The sequence below is a fragment of the Bubalus bubalis genome, chromosome 3 (genome assembly GCF_019923935.1).
Source record: "Bubalus bubalis isolate 160015118507 breed Murrah chromosome 3, NDDB_SH_1, whole genome shotgun sequence".
Classification (NCBI taxonomy): domain Eukaryota; kingdom Metazoa; phylum Chordata; class Mammalia; order Artiodactyla; family Bovidae; genus Bubalus; species Bubalus bubalis.
In genome coordinates this window covers 7,848,102-7,864,639 of record NC_059159.1, presented here as the reverse complement: position 1 = coordinate 7,864,639, position 16,538 = coordinate 7,848,102, and the positions used below count along the sequence as shown (strand labels likewise).

At 53.9% G+C, this 16,538-nt stretch overlaps 1 protein-coding gene and 1 long non-coding RNA gene across 3 annotated transcripts; one reads left to right on the top strand and one right to left on the bottom strand.

Annotated features, from left to right (window-relative positions):
- Positions 1-2,158: 2,158 nt before the first annotated feature.
- On the bottom strand, positions 2,159-8,068 carry UBALD2 (UBA like domain containing 2). 2 transcript variants are annotated; one of them, XM_025279552.3, is made up of 3 exons: positions 7,666-8,068; positions 7,226-7,288; positions 2,159-3,247 (listed from the first exon to the last, which is right to left on the bottom strand). In XM_025279552.3, the coding sequence occupies exons 1-3, from the start codon at positions 7,783-7,785 to the stop codon at positions 2,927-2,929; spliced, it is 504 nt and encodes a 167-aa protein (XP_025135337.1). In that variant the 5' UTR covers positions 7,786-8,068; the 3' UTR covers positions 2,159-2,926. The 2 variants fall into 2 exon arrangements, with proteins under 2 accessions (XP_025135337.1, XP_025135338.1); XM_025279553.3 differs by having other exon boundaries at positions 2,159-3,244; positions 7,666-8,065.
- Positions 8,069-8,164: 96 nt separating this feature from the next.
- LOC112583610 lies at positions 8,165-16,116 on the top strand. The gene is made up of 3 exons (XR_003107670.3): positions 8,165-9,535; positions 10,005-10,131; positions 15,119-16,116. It is a non-coding gene; the product is annotated as an uncharacterized LOC112583610 (long non-coding RNA).
- Positions 16,117-16,538: the final 422 nt, after the last annotated feature.

Here is a 16,538-nt window from a genome sequence, read left to right as displayed (position 1 = left end):
AAGGGTGGCCGCTGGCAGGCTCCTGGCACATCCTGGGGAAGATGGGGCCGCCAGCGCCTGGGAAGGTTCCTGGTTGCCACCTTCTCTGGCTTGCAAAACGAGGGGCCTACCCAGGTGGTGCTAGTGGTAAAGAATCTGCCTGCCAGTGAAGGTGATGCGAGAGACGCAGGTTCGATCCCCAAGTTGGGAAGGCCCCCTGGAGAAGGAAATGGCACCCCAGTCCAGTATTCCTGCCTGGAGAATCCCACGGACAGAGGAGCCTGGCAGGTTACAGTCCATGGGGTCACGCTTGGAGGCTGCCAGAGACTCAAGAGGGGCTGCTGGGTCAGGCCGTGTCCCTGCTCCCCTTCCCTCCCCAGGAAGAGGAGTCTGGCCGTGTCTGACGGCCTTGAGGCCTGGCCCTTGTCCTGCTCCATGTCAGCCTCAACAGACGAGGGGGCTCACTGCTGCCCACCCGAGTCAACCGTAAGGGATAAGCCCTTGTCCCCAAAGCCCCAGGGACAAGGGAAGAATTGCCTCCCACCCGGATAGTCATGGAAGCAGTTTTTTGTCTTCAGATCTATTCTCATCAGCCCCTTCCTCAAAGGTGGGGTTCCCTCCCCCACCCCCAGGCCCCTCTGCCAGTGAGAGGCCTGCTTTAGGGGTGTGAGGGGCGGGGCGACATACAGCCACAGGAGGGCGTGGCAGGAAATAGCCCAGAAAAGGGTTTCACCGGAGGGTGGGGCTCGCTGGGGGTGTCATGGGTGGAGCAGGCACTCCCTACGGGAAGGGGCACCCCCCTTCTCTCCCTATCTGCTGAGATCTGATTCATCATAGAACCCCGGAGTCCCAGCGGGCACCCGGCACCCTTTGCTCTGCAAGCGGGAGGTAGGCGAGGCCCAGGCCCTCCTCTGCTCAGTGTCCTGGCCTAGAATCCAAACTCACCAGCTTGGCGGGGAGGAGGAAGGAGCAGCCAGGCCCCCCCACCCCACCCCCTCCCCGATGCCCCTGAAAGGACGAGGAGGCCCCCACTCCGCCTTTCCGCACCTGGGCTGCCCGCCCGCCCTCACCCAGCACTGGCCGCCCACGTGCCCGCGAGGGGCTTCCCCTTCCAGCCTGGGAAAGCACAGGTGGGCAGAGTGAGGGGTGCGGGTGGGAGGAATCCCACAGGTCTCCGACCAGGAAACAAAACCGAAAGGACAAACCCAGCCTCGAGCACGTGGTCACACGCAGAGTGGGCGGCGGAGGGCAGCTGCGCCCCAGTCCTGCTCCACGCCCGCGGAGGGGCTGCCCGCAGCGACCCCGTGAAGACACGAGGGCCCAGGAGGAAGGTGGGCCAGCCGGGGCACCCCCAGGTGTTCCTGCACTTTGGGTCTGAACGTGCAGACCTTGCAGGCCTGGTCAACAGCAAGGCCTGGGCTGCCAAGGAGGAGGGAACGCACCTACTCACACGTGCTGGAGGGGTCTGAGGGTTGGGGGGCGGCGGCAAGGGGCTCGAGGAGGAACCGCAAGCCTGGGGCCTGCCATCCAAATCCTGCATTTGGGCGGATGGGCTCCACACCCACCTGGCCACCTGTTTGGGCGAGTCTGAGGAAGGGCCCCACCAGGCCAGGAACTGCAATCACCGCTTCATCCTAGCGCCGGAAGGTGGGAAGGGGAAGAAGCCAGGCCCCTTGGGGACCCAACTCAGGCCTCTGGCTCCCTGAGAGCCGCAGCTGACCTCTGGGACGTGGCCACACAACACGCACATGGGGACAGGGTGCCCCGAAGGAGCTTGTGGGCAGGAAAAGCAGAGAGGGCAGAAAGATGCCTTGGCAGGGGGGGACAGGCTGAAGTGTGGGGCCACCATTGGGCCCCCCGAGGCAGGCAGGCAGCTCCCCCACCACCAACTGCAAAGATAGGGGCTGCTCCAGGGCTAAGGCTCAGCCTGTGGTGGGCTGTGAGGTGGTGGCCAGGGGCCAAGAGGAGAGGGTCACTATGACCAAGCCAGGACCTGTTCCTCCTCCTCCCCACCCCGACCGGATCCGACCTATCAGCCCCCCTTGTCAGAACACCCGACCCCGCCGCATGGCCATGGGGCTGGTCCCCTGAACCACAGCACAGCCAAGGGCCCCCCCCACCCCTCTGCCCAAGGAGCACGCTCTCTGCACCAAGGCAAATAAAGGCACCGCAAACCAGGGAAGTTAGAAAAGTCTCTTTTAAGTTTTAAATTAAAATTTCACCCTGGTGAGATGATTTGATTTGGGCACTCCATCCAAAGGCAAGCCCTCCGCTCTGCTGCCTGTGGCCGGGCACACAGTGGGAGAGGCTAGGCGGCCCTCGGGTTGGGGGCCGGCTCACAAGTCCTACACGAGCCCTGCACAGCTAGCCGCTGAGGCGACGCAGGCCAGAGCGCCGCTGACCGGGGGTGGGCAGCGGCCCCCACACCTTCAGCCACCCAGCCCTGCCAGGAGTGCCTCCCACAGCTGTCACGGGGGGTGGGAAGGCCGTGGTCCTTCGCCCGATTCCAGGTGTGACCTTTGAAAGGAGGCGGTGAGCAGGCACCACGTGACTGCAGAATCACACCAACCGGCTCCCAAGCACCTGCCCTGGGACTGGGGCTAGAGGAAGGGGTGCTGGCCCACTGGGTGGCTTCTCTGGCCTTTCCCCACCGACCCAACACCCCGTCGGCTAGCCCCGTTCTCACATACATTAGTTATTTTTATATATTCATATATATATTATAGTTATATATTAAAAAGAGGGGGGAAAAAAAAAAAACTTGCCTGAAGAGAAACTCCTGAAGGATCCAAGTGGCTCAGGAAGTTTACTGTCCCCCCACCCACAAAAATTCTCTTATATAAAATCTTCCAGTGCGATCTTCAGGAAACCCCCGCGCGCCCAGCTCCCCTCCCCCCGCCCCTGGACCGCCCCCCAGCTCCAGCCCAGCACCCGGCGGCATCCAGTCTCATCTCTGGCCGTCCATCGCCGCCATGGCTTTCTGCTGCGTGCTCCCCTGCTGTGCTCCGGGGGGCCACGTGGGCTGTGGGTGATGGAGGTGGTGGAAGCTGTGGGCCGTGGGGGAGGAGGGCGGGATCCAGGCGGCCTGGTGGCTGGGCGGGGACGAGGCCCAGAAGGGGCTGAAGTTTGCAGGGGGTGAGCAGGCCACGGCGGTCATGGGGCTGTTGCTGCTCTGCAGGCCCTCGGAGGCTCGAAGCTTTGAGAACATGGCCAGCGCGTCAGGGAAGTTGGGCGGTGTGGCAGGTGTATTGCTGGGGGTACACATCTGCTGGGAGAGAACACAGGGGTCTCGAGGGCTGCCCACGTGGGCCCTCCTCCCAGATCCCCAAGCCACAATCCGAGGTCCTACAGAGCCTGCCTTCCCGTGGGGCTCACCCAGGCCTGACCCTCTTTTATTTCCCATTGTTCAGTCCAAAAGAGGTTTCAACAGCACAAAAGCACCCCTTGCACGGAGCCACTAAAAACCAAAAACATGGGGATGGATTCCTACAATTTTTGTCAAAACCAAAGTGTTTCTTTTTTGAAAAAATATTTGTTTGGCTGTGCTGGGTCTTAGTTGCAAGCAGGTGGGATCTAGTTCCCTGACCAGGGATTGAACCTAAGCCCCCTGCATTGGGAACACAGAGTCTTAACTACTGGACCACCAGAGAAGTCCCCAGAGTGTTTCTTGATGCTTGGGAATGACGTCCCAAGTGTCAGGAGCAAATGGTTAATTCCAGCCAGGAGCTAGGGTATCAGATTAAAGCTGAGACAAGGGAGGAAGCCCAGGGCACCACTGCTTAGTGCTTCAGCCTGGGTGAAAACCCAGCTGGCTCTTCAATAACCTGCCCTCAGATGTCCCGGGGTGGCCAGTCAAGGGAAGACAGCCAGATCCGGGGTCTCCCTCCAAGGCCAGCCCAGGGGGAGCTGTGCCTGCCCGGCGCCAGTGCTGGTTGGCGGGCGTCAGGGCCTCTGCCTCGTCACCTCACTTCTCACGGGGGTGCCAGGTCTTTCTGATTATTCTCTCTGTGTTAGAGATGAGGAAACTGAGCCCCAGAGCTCAAATCAGTTGACCAAAAACACAGCACAGCAGGGACCTCCCTGGTGGCCCAGTGGTTAAGAATCCGCCTTCCAATACGGGGGATGCAGGTTCAATCCCTAGTCAGGGAACTAAGATTACACAAGCCACGGGGCAACTAAACCCGCCTGCCTCAACTAAGACCCGATGCAGCCAAATACTTAAAGCACACCACCGCAGGGTGCAAGCCGAGCAGCTGGAACCTGGGGGACTCCCAGGTCTGCAGGCCCAAGCTCTTAACCTCCACCCAGCCCCTGCTCATCTGCAATTAGTCAATCTAGTGTAACTTCATGCCCAGGCTCCCCGAGGACAAAAACCAGGGATGTTGGTTTCCGGTGTCCCCAGTGACTCGCTGCCAGTGTCTGGGGGAGTCCACTCAGCCCCTCTCAGCCCTCTTCCCGGGGGTAGCTGCAAACATGCCAACCTCTGCTGTCTTCTGCCACAACCCTGAGCAGGGACTCCACCCAGGAAGGGCAGGGGCCAGGCTGGTGTGCAGTAACTGGCAGCCTCTCTGCAAACACCAGGGACGGCAGACCCCCCCCCCACGCTGGCCCCTGCCATGTGGGGAGCACAGAGGTGCCATCCAGGAGCACTTCGCGGGGGCCCAGGGAGGAGGCAGCAGAGAACACGACCTGCACAGAGCCTGTTGTGACCCCCACGGCCGCTTCTCCCTTTCCCAGGAAGCCATGGGAGCCCTTCTTTGAATTTCTCCTAATTTTAGCAACACCGGCCCCTCCCCCAGGCACAGGGCTCAGGGAGCAAGATTTGAGGACTCTTCACCTTGCAGTCGGAGCTTACACAGCTCAGCAGTTAAAAACTCCAGCCCCCAAATGGGGACAGGCCCACGGCGGTGGGGGGGAGGGCAACCCTCTCTGATTAACTGGGCTGACCCCACCCCCCCAACCATCAGCAGCTGGGGCTCCAACCCGTGTCCTCTCCGGGGAGGCCACAGGACCCAAGGCAGCAGGCCTGGCCCCACCCAGACCACTTCCCTCCTCCCTTCACTATTCCCCCACCACCACCCCCCTTCCAGGGCTGACTTCTCGGCAGCAGGAAACAATGAATGGGGGGTGGGGGCAGGAGCCGATTGCGTCACAACATCGTGACCGACTTCCCCAGTTCACCAGCCAGCGATCTGGAGCAGGCCTGTGCCCGCCTGCCTGTGTGAGCTCAAGCAACTTCCTTAACCTCTCTGGAGCTTCTCTCTGCTTCTATAAAACCAGGGGTTTGGACCAAGTCCTGTGAAAGTCCAGCTCTGCTTCTAACAGCTACGGAGAGCGCGTCCCAGTTCTCAAGCACACCCAGCATCCACTGCCCCCTCTGAACGGCCCACTGTTTCCTGGCCAGTGTTTTTCTCTTCTTCCTGGTCCTTCCAAATCTAACCCGGGAGCCCATCCCCCTCTTATCTGGGAAGATGCCTCCAACTGTTGATGTCCAGTAATCTACGGGACAGCTATTTATCAGTTACTCATGGCCTGGGGCACTTCTGGTATTTTTATGTAACATTTTCCTTTGATTTATTATCTCTTAAAAAAATGACCAGCTCCAAGAGGGCAGGGATGGTGTTCGCTCAGGTTCTGGTTAGGTACTCAATACATGCTACACTCATGGGAGACAACAATCATACCCTCTGTTACAGAACTGGCAACAGCCCTCGAGGGAAGCTTCAAAAGGATCACAAACCCTGCGGGAAAGAGCCACAGAACCTGCAAGGATCACCAGTCCCGGCTCTCGCAGGCGAGCCTCTCTGCTGAAGGCAGCACAGAGCCGCTGAGCCGGAAGCCTGGGCCTTTTGAAATGACCAGTTGATGGAACAAACCTCAAGGGCCCCTTTGAGAGGACACGGAGCCAGGACATTCCCAGGCTCACGCGGCAGCCTCCCCTCAGTCAGGTGGGGGTGGAGGCCCCCCGGAGATGAACCCCTCTTGTTTTACCAAGAGCCTGGCCTCAACTGCCACAGTCCTGCGGCCGGGATAATCCTCATCATACTCCAATGCTGTTTTGTTTTTTGATTTATACACAACGGGCCATTCCAAGAGAAAAGCTGGTTAAAGGGGTCAAAACAGAACCCCCACCACCGCTTGTCCTTTGTAACTAGATGAATACATGGCATCAAGAACAAGACACAGCAGAGGAACCCACGGCAGCTTCTCCAGGCAAAGTGGCCACTCTGAGAAGGGAGCTGTGGGCAAGGACACTGAGCGTGAGAAATGGCAAAAAATACACTTCAGAAGCCGCAACAGATCTGGAGTGTGTTTTACGATCCCTATCGGGGGGCCCTCCTCCCCCAGCAGGGCACACTGGTGACTAGAGGGGGAAGAGGAGGCATTCAAACCTCTAAAGGGAAGGGATGTCCTGAGCCCAGTGGAGAGCAGAATGCCTTATGGCCAGCAGGGCAAAGGCCCAGGCCTGGCGCCAGCTTGGAAAAGAGAAGAAAGCAAATTCAGGCCTGAACCACTTCTGTTTCCTGTGCTTTGTATGTCTTCACCTACAGAGATTAAACGCATTCTTGGCTTATCTAGTCAAAAACCTGTAAGTCTTCCAGGCGGCTCGGGGTTAGGTCTTTTCCCACGAACAGGAAAGAGTGGACATAACTACCTAGGAAGAGCCCAGCTCCCAGGCCGGAGTGGATTTGTCCCTTTCCTATTACCCGTAGAGCTGGGCTGTTTGGAAGCGGTAGTGGGGCTGGGCGGGGGTTTGCTGCCACTCAACAACAAGAAGTGGCGCTGCATAAACAGACACCCCCGGGTCCCAGTCCCCTGGGGGTGGGGGGGCGGCCTTCGCTCCCGCTCTCCGTTTCCCCCTCCCCCTCCCCCGATATCCAGTTATCCTGAGCCCCCTCCCCACACCTGCCTCCTGGCTACTCCAGCCACCCTCCTGGCCCCTGGCCTAGGAAGATCGACGGGGCACAAGGCCTCAGGTCGAGCCATAGTGGCCCCGGAGGCCTGACCGCAAAGTTGGGCGAGCCGGCCGGCCCCGGGAGCCGCTCTTTCCTGGAAGACATTTTGGCTCTTTGTTTACAACGCGGCGCGGCGCTCCCCGGCAACATGGCTGTCACTGCCGGCGCCTGACAGCGGCCCCCGGCCCGCGCGCCCGGCCGCCCCGGTGCGCTGCGCCCCCAGCCGCCCCGGGTGCGCCGCAACCGCGGCGAGACCGGCCCTCCCGCCCGTCGTGCCCGGCCACACTTACCATCTGGTGGTGGTGATGGCCGTTGGGAATGTTGGTTTCTTGGAAAAACGTGCTCAGGGCGGTCTGCGGACAAACACAGCGGCAGGGTGGCGGTTAACGGGGGTCGAAGGTAGGAAGCCCACGGGCCCCACCGACCCCACCGGCCGGGACCCTCCGCGGTGTCCGTGGCGCTGCGCTCCCGGCCTCCGGGTCCGACCCTTCAGCCGGCAGGCACGCGTCGCTCGGAGGGGGCGTCCCCCAGACCCCGCAAGGGTGCCAGGCGGCAGGGCCCCGCGCCGCACGCGGGCGCCGATCGCCGGACCGGGCGATATACATAGAGCTTCCCTGCCCCCTCTCCCTCCGCGGCGCGCGGCCGGTCGCCCCGGCATGCACCCCGACCCCAGGGCCGGCGGCCAGCGAGCGGGACCGCCCGGGAGCGCTGGCTCTCGGCCCGCACGCACCTCAAACTGCCAGTGGGCCGCCTGCAGCAGCTGCTTCGCCTGGTCGGCCGCGCAGCCCGCGGCCAGCACGAACTGGTTGATCATGACCTGGTGCCGCAGCTCATCCATGTTCACCGACATGGCTCCGGCCGGCGCGCACTCCCGGGCTCGGCGGCCGCGGGAGGCCGGCTGCCCTCCGCTCGAGCTCGCCGCCGCCACCCGCGGCCTCCGGACCCTCGGCCGCCGCGCCGCCCGCCTGGCGAGTGTTGTTGTCCGACTCGCGCTGCCGGCCGACACCACAAACAACAGCGCGGGGCGGGGCCGCGTGTCCCAACGTTCGGGGGCCGAGAGCCGCCGCCGCTGATTGGCCCGCTCCGCTCGGCCGGGGCCCGGTTCCCGTGCGGACGTTCGATTCGAATCCTGCGGCCTGCGGGCCCGCACTGTTTCTCTTTTTGCCTGGCCGCGCCCATTGGCGGACGTCGGCGCCGTGGGGCTCCCGGGCATTGGCCAGACGCTGTGTTTTGGCTCGTTTGGGCTCCTGATTGGCCCTGACCCGGCGTTTGGGGCGGAGCCGCGCCATCTGATTGGTCTCCCGTGAGTCTGTTTGAACTCAACTTGAAAACCTTGAGTGCCAGCTGATTGGCTGAGGCGCCTCTATTTGCTGTTGTAGTCTTGGGGGGTGGTGCGGCCAAGTTCATTCATTACTTCATTGAAACTGAACATGCTCAGCTGGAAAAGCAAGACAGAGTGGCTTTGACTCACTTCCTCTGAAAGATGTGGTCATCTCGAGAAACACAGTGATCAAAATAGGAAACAGAGTCTTTGAAGCTGCTCAACTCAAAATTGTTTATTTTTTTTAAACTTTCAAGCCGCTTTACTTTTTTTTTTTTTGGCTTTTTATTGAAGTGTAATGTAATCTCTTCATGCCTCCTTCCAGTCCAACCCACCCCAAAAGCCCAACAGCCTTTCCCTACGTTTTTAGGCCAAAAACTTGGCTTTCTGAAGATGTAAACTAATGTTAATGTACATTAAATATAATCGAAAGGAGAAAATGAGACTTTCTCAGACACCAATATTGAAAACTAAAAAAAAAAAAAAAAATGTTTTTCCATAAATTGATTGACCTAACTGAACTTTGTTTCTATACAGGTACTGGCTCTCAACTCTAGACATTTAAAAACAAAGTTTATTTATATACACTGAGCTTCCATCTTCTGAATTAGATTTAACCTTCAAGTTTTGTGCTTGGGAATTGTCAGGATGGGAAAAGAACTAGGAGTTTAAGCAGACTGAAGACAGGCCAGAGAATTTAGAAAGGTAAATAAACATTGCTAGGAATTCACTGTGAGAATTTCTGTTTCTGAAAAACTTTGTAAGTTCTGGATCTAAAATACCAATCAAAGAGAACATTATAATTAATTATGAGTCTTCAGAACAGGAGGCTAAAAGAAAGGAAGCCATGATTCTATTTTGACTTTGCCTGAAGTGGATTTAACTCTCCATCTAAGAAAACCTAACCATATTAAAAAAAAAAAAAAAAAAGAATATAAATAAGGAAAAAGTTACACCCAATGTTTATGTACTGAAGAAAACCAGCTTCAGGCACTAAAATGAGTTTGTCCCATTTAGTTAGTCCCTTTGTTTGTTTATTTTGAAGGAGCAGGAGTCAGCTTTTTGCCTGCCCAGACCCATTTCTGTTGCCGTAATTGTACTTCGCTCCCTCCAAGTTTGCATGGGCTGAGACCTGGAGTATGGCTGAAGAGTCAAGTACAGCTTGCAGCCCTTCCCTTCCAGTAATTGCAAGGTGAAAACAAAAGTGAGCAGCCCGCAGCTGCCGTTTGCCAGGGAGCCTGGGCCACAAGCAGCCTCAGAACAAGGAAGTACTGTCACGGTATGGCTCCAGTTCTCACAAGTACAGACAGGTGTCCAGCATGCCAGGGCCATGAGTAGTAGGGTCGAACTGGGCAGAGGCATTGCAGGCTGCAGGAACCCTTATATCTGTTTGTTTGTTTTGACTACGCCTTGCAGCATGTGGGACCTTAGTACCCCAACCAGGGATCAAACCTGTGCCCCTTGCAGTGGAAATGCAGAGTCTTAACCACTGGACCACCAGGGAAATTCCAGGAGCCCTTTTGTTTTGTTCTGTTTAGTACCTAAGTTGTGTCTGACTCTTTGTGACCCCATGGACTGTAGCCCTCTAGGTTCTTCTGTCCATGGGATTTTCCAGGCTAGAATACTGGAGTGGGTTGCCATTTCCAGGAAGACAAAGGTCCTGAAAACACCAAAATTGCCAAAGCTATTTTTTCTTGGGTATCAATGTGGTCTGTTCTGAAGCTTTCTTTAATGTTTACCATTTGCAGGGCACAGCTGTAGACGCCCAGCAGAGGCATGGAAGACCAGGCCCCCGAGCCGTTCTGGTTATCTGCTGCGGACATAAAGTCAACTTGGGCAGAGAAAGCAACAGAATTCTGCCTCTGATTTGTAGCTGTGAGTAGTGGAAATGCTTAATCAATACTTTGGCTTCTGAGAATCTATTTGGCAATGAATAGGAGTAGGGCTTCCCCTTCTCAGGCTGGGAAACAGGAGTGCCCCCCTCCTGGGAGCACAGGAAAATGAATGAGGTCATGTTTGTAGAGGGCTTTGAGCTGTTGGGATGAAAGCAGCTCCCCAAGTGCAAGGTGTTATTAACCGAAGGTATTATTATTTTCATCTGAGAGGACAGTGTGCAGCAGGCAAAACAGAGCAATAAAAACATGCCCATTAATAACGAATAAAGCACAGTAGTAGTCTCGGAAGGAACAAAATCCTTGTTACATCAATGGTCTAGGCTACAGAAAGAGCCATGATACAACAACTAGGAGAAACAGTCTTAGCTAGTATTTCCTCGGGGGCGGGGGAGGTGGGACGGGGGTCCAGATAACAAGGATGTTGGGAATGCAAGTCACTGAGTTGGTGGAGAGACAGGCAACAAAAAATCGCTGGATCGTCACAAACAGTTGCAATTAACCAAGCATTTCTGGTGAGCCAGGCATCTCTTGAAGAGTTTATTGTTGTTTAGTCGCTCAGTGGTGTGCGACTCTTTGTGACCCAGTGGACTAGCCCACCGTATTCCTCGATCCATGGGATTTCCCAGGCAAGAATAGTGGAGTGAGTTGCCATTTCCTTTTCCAGGAGATCTTCCTGACCCAGGGATCAAACCCAAGTCTCCTGCATTGGCAGGCAGATTCTTTACCGCTGAGCCACCAAGGAAGTCTTTCAAAGAGTTTACTGTCTGTTAACTCATTTCAATCCATGACAATCCAGAATTCCATTTCACAAGCGAAGCAATTAAGGCACAGAGGAGGGGAGGAGCTTACCTAAGGTCACAGTAGTAAACGCTGGAGTGAAGCATCGGCCAGTGTAGTTCCAGAACCTTGTGGTTAACCATTACACCACACTACCTTCCTTAATCCTATAGTGTCACCTCAGTGGGGCTCACAAAGAGCCATCAAGGGCACTGGGACTTGCACAGGGGTTGCTTGGAAAGAAATGAGCCGCAGATGAGGAAAAGGAGGCATCTGCTCTCTTGGGCAATCATGGGGGCGGGGTGGAGAACTGACATTCCCAGGCCATCTCTGATGTACATTCCATTCCTATTTCTTTCTTCTTCCTCTCTGCTTCTTATTCTCTGACCCAAACAGATCCAACAAAACTGAGAGAAGGACTTCCTTGGTGGTCCAGTGGTTAAAACTCTACACTTCCAATGCAGTGGGGCGCGGGTTTGACCTTTGGTCAGAGAACTGAGATCCCACATGCTGTGTAGAACAGCCAAAAAATTAAAAAACAAAACAACAACCGAGAGGGGGAACTTGAGGATTCTTGGTATGTAAGACCCACCATATGCAGTCTCCTTGCTGAAATTTTGTACCCCCTGAACATCTTCTATGGTTTGAAACTTCCAATAGGCGAGGCTCAGACAGGGTGAGGAACTTATTCAAAGTCACTGCTTGATTTATGGGAGCACTAGGATTAGATCTTTCCTTCTTTCCTTCCTTCCCTCCCTCCTCAAATTCCTATTTCTTGTTTCCCTACTGTTGCTTCAAGATACCGAGACAATAGGACAGGGTGGCTGGGAGAAGCAGAAAGATGTTGAGAGGAAAGAATCATGGGAGAGGATGCAGTGTCAGGGAAGGGGTCGAATGCAGACAAAGTTCGAGGGGCAGCTGGGTTAGGCTGGAGGTTAGGCCTGCCTCTCCTTTTATGGACTTCTAAAGCAATTGCCAACTCTTGCTTGTTTGGCACAACCTATTTTTTTTTAACTTTTTTTTCTGTTGCGGTGGGTCTCAGTTGCAGTGCTCAGGCTTCTCTCTAGCTGCAGCCTGTGGGCTCTAGAGCACTCAGCAGTTGCGACACAGGGGCTCAGTAGCCCTGTGGCATGTGGGGTCTTATTTCTCTGACCAGGGATTGAACCTGAGTCCCCTGCATTGCAAGGCTATTTTTACTATATGATGGTTAAGGTAAACTTGGCCACTTGTTTTTCTAGTCTTTTTCCTTAAAGAAAGGGCTTCCGTAATGGCTCAGATGGCAAAGAATCTGTCTACAATGCAGGAGACCCAGGTTTGATCCCTGGGTCGGGAAGATCTCCTGGAGAAGGAAATGGCAACCCACTCCAGTATTCTTGCCGGGAGAATTCCATGGACAGAGGAGTCCATGGAGTCGCAAAGAGTTGGGCACAACTGAGCAACTAACTTTGCTTAATGGAGATAGGGGCTTGGTGCATAACACCTCTAGTCCAGGCAAATCCCAGTCCTCCTCTGTGATCATTGAGATTCATGTCTGTCGAGAATGTTCCCTGAACCCAGCTCTGTGCTATTCTTTATTTGGATTACCTTTTTTAATACAACAACCCAGTGAGGTGAGGCCTGTGCTTATCTCCAATTAACAAAGAAGAAAAGCAGGGTCAGAGAGGTAATAAGTGGCCAAGTCACCAGTTAGCTCAGGGTGCAGTTGAGGTCTGAACCCAGGTCCACGTGTTTGCTCCCAGAGCTTATGCTCTTCAATATCACAGGCTCCTTTCTAGCTCTGTCCACCCGCTGGAATCCACCTTCATTGATACAAAAACTGGTCTGTATTGTTGGAAGTAGTGGGAAGGTCAAAACCAGACCTCAGGGATGAGTTCATACTGGTTTATACCAGATTACATTTTCACTAGATGTCACATGTCCACAAGGGACAGAGTTCATACCACTCCCAGCAGAGTTAGTGGCATTTCCCAAAAGCAGAACTGGTGGCCTGTACTCTGAGTCCTGTACCTGCCAGCCCTGTGATAAGCTGGCCCCGCCTCCCGTTGCCAGGTGTGTCTTATGGTAGGTAGGTCTCTGGCAACCCTTTCGAAGGGACAACATCAGAGGGGGCCCTTGGCCAGAGGGCAGGAGACAGCCTTCTTAGGAAGGTCTTCCTTCTCTGGGGTCCTCAACTGTCCTCTTGGATTCAGGCACCAGCCTCTTTCAATGGGACAGAAATTGATGAGCCTGGCACTGGGCCTTTCTAGCCCCACCCATGCTTCTAAAACACAGGAGGAGGCCGGTTGTTATGACCGCCACTGACTTTAAGGTTTGAGACAGGCTTCCAACCTGGCACACCTTTTTTTTTTTTTGAGAACTATATCCTGCATTAGGTTTGTGTGTAACCTATACACAGTTTGAAGCATAATGAACAATCACCCACACACCCAGCACAGAACTCAAGACTACTACCTCTGAAAGCCATGCCTCTCCTCAAATGCATATTCCTTTCCTCCCCAGACACATAATCCTCAAACTTGCATTAAGCATTCCCTTGTTTGGTTATTTTTTGTCATTTAATCTTATGTGTATGTATTTCCAGACAAAGGTGATTATGAGTCTAAGAGATTGATTCCAGGGCACAAATGACTCACCTTTGCCCGGGCCCAGTCCCTCTCTCCCCTAACTCTGTTGGGTGAGCCCAACGGAGCCCCCAAGCAATACGAATCCCTGGCTCTTTTTCGTGACCTCAGACAGAGACACTGATCCAAACTAGCAATCATAGGAGATAGTCCAATAAAGTTCCTTGGAGGAGGGAAATCTAAGTTGGGAAGGATTTGGGTAGATAGAAAGGAGAAAGAAGAGAATTTTGGTTTTGTGGGTTTTTGGCTGTGCTTGGTCTTTGTTGCTGTGCGAGGGCTTTCTCTAGTTGTGGTGAATAGGGGGGCTACTCTGTAGTTGCAGGGCTCTAGGCGTGAGGGTTTCAGTAGTTGCAGCCCACAGACCCAGTTGCCCCTTGGCATATGAAATCTTTCCAGACCAGGGATCGAACCCCATGTCCCCCACACCAGCAGTGGATTCTTAACCACTGGACCACCAGGGAAGTCCAGAAAGGGACTTGAAGAGTTACCTTGAAAGCAAGTTCATAGCAAGACCCATTGGAGCTTCTGTTGGGAAGCTCCAGCTTCTGTTGGGAAGTGGAGGGGGGAATGTTAAGCTTGGAAAGGCAAGGGTTGGAGTGGATCTGTGCTGGGCAGCGGGGGAGAAGGGGGCTAAAGTATCACTTCCTTTATCCATGAAAAATGGTACATCCTTCTTCAAGTTGCTGCCAAGACTCTTCAAATTAGGTTAAGCTAAGCTATGCTGGGGTAACTACAATCCTTACTTGTCACCCATGCAAAGTTTGCTGTGGTTCGGTGACTTTCAAGAAAAACTGACCTCTGGGCAGTGATATAACGATCCAGCCTATGGGAGCCTCCACTGCCTTGTAAACTACAGCCCTCAGGCTGCCTCCTGTTTTTGTAAATAAAGTTTTATTGGAACACAGCTACGCTTATTTGCTTATGATTCATCTATGAGTACTTTTGAACTATAGTGGTTGCCGAATGAACAACAAAGCCTACAACGTTTCCTGTCTGACCCTGTGCACCAGCCAGAACTTGGCAATGAGGGGTTGGAGGGTTGAGCACTGGCAATTAAGCACTTTAGTGCAGAAGTAGTACACCTCTGCTCATGGTTCATTGTCCAGAAAAATCACATGGCTACACCTAACTTCCAGGGAGTGGCCAAGTCGATCCACCACACACCCAGAAGTAGAGAAGGAGGGACTGGTGAACATCAACAGTGTCTAAACAACCTCTCTGAGGCCCTTCCACAGGTACCAGGCTGTCAGGCAGTGAGGATAGGCTTATTTTCCCTTGCTTATCTGTAAATCCCAGAGTCATAGAGGGAATATAAATGGACCAGGGCTCAGCAAAATGGAGAGAAATATTGGAGAGGTCTGGAGTTTACAATGAGATGCTACTTGAGGTTGCAGAAATTTTCAGAAACACAGGAAGCTAGGGTATGTTGAGGAAGGAGAAAAAAAAGGGAAAGCAAGTCCTGGAGGGGAAGTGTTTGTTTAAAGTCAAGTCCTTGGTTGGTTTTGTTTTGTTTTTTGGTTTTTTCTCAAGTTTTGTGGTAACAGGTACCTTCCTCCTTTGGGAATACAGGGCACCTTGGAGCAGATGATGGACTTTTGCTGTTTCCTGACCCCAAGAGCTCACGCCACATAGATCACTCTCTGGACCAAGCAGGGTGCTGTTAATAAACACAGGGCAGCTTTCCACATAAAGAGGAAGGAAGTTTCTACTGAGAATGAGAACTCTGGGTTGTACACAACAACTGGGAAACTACCAGAACGCGCCTTTGTCACCAGCAATACCCATGTCCATCAAGCCTTGAGAGCAGCCAGAGGAAATCCTATGACCTGTCCTTGGGGAGCTGCCAGACCAGAGCCGCGCTACTGACCAGGCTGTGCACAGAGCCCAGTCATCAAACAGGATTGTGCAAGGATTTCTGTCCAGACCTGAAGGCTCTTAAAGAGCACAGGCGTCACCAAAGTGTCTATAGGAGAGAAGTTTAAGGCCAAGAAAGACCTAGGAGGGGTATCAAAGGGCTTGTTGAAAATGGTCCTAATTCAGATAAGGAGAAGAGGTAGAAGGAAGTGGGATGAGGAAGGTAGGTTAAACTTACAGGGACTTCCCTGGTGGTCCAGTGGCTAAGACTCCATGCTCCCAATGCAGGGGGCACCGGTTCAGTCCCTGGTCAGGAAACTAGATCCGACATGCTGTGACTAAAGATCCCACGTGCCACAATTATGACCTGGCACAACCAAATCAATAAATAAATATTAAAAAAAAAAACATGGAGAGGCAAAGTGAAGGTGAGGTGGAGAGCCATCCCCATGTGTTGCCCTTTTCACTGGTGGCCCTACAGAAAGAACTACTCTGCTAACTGGGTGACCAGCAGGCCTGGCCAAGGGACAGGTTTTCCTCATGGAAGCTGGTAGGACTGGTAATCTGTGGGTAAGACCTGGGGCTTTAGGCTCAGGTGAACCTCAGGCAGGTTCCTGCTCCCTCACCTGGTTGAGTGAGTTTCAGGTTCTTCATCTGGGAAATGGGAACAATAACCATACTTATCGCTTCAGGGTTGTTTTGAAGATTAAATGAGATAATGCATTCAAAACTGCTTGGATGGCGTCATTGTTCAAAATCGATTATTCTTTGTAAGTATTTAGCAAGTCATTTATTGAATGACTCACATACAGGAAACAGGCTTCCCAAGTGGCTCCAGTAGTATAGAATCTGCCTGCCAATGCAGGAGAAGCAAGAGATTCAGATTCAATCCTTGAGTCTGGAAGATACCTTTGAGTAGGAATTGGCAACTCACTCCAGTATTCTTGCCTAGAAAATTCCATGGATAGAGGAGCCTGGCGGGCTACAGTCCATGGGGTCGCAGAGTCAGACACGACTGAGCAGGAACACACATGTGGGAAACAGTGCGCCCAGTCCTTCTGAGGGATTCAAAGAAATCTAAGACTGGGGGTGTGCTGGCAAACTGGCTCTGGGGTGTGGGGCAAGCCCTGGTTTG

Coding starts and splice junctions, on each gene's coding strand:
- UBALD2 (XM_025279552.3), bottom strand. CDS start 7,785: ATGTCGGTGAACATGGATGAGCTGCGGCACCAGGTCATGATCAACCAG. Junction 7,289..7,665: donor CGGCCCACTGGCAGTTTGAG/GTGCGTGCGGGC, acceptor GTTTGTCCGCAG/ACCGCCCTGAGCACGTTTTT. Junction 3,248..7,225: donor GCCATCACCACCACCAGATG/GTAAGTGTGGCC, acceptor GTTCTCTCCCAG/CAGATGTGTACCCCCAGCAA.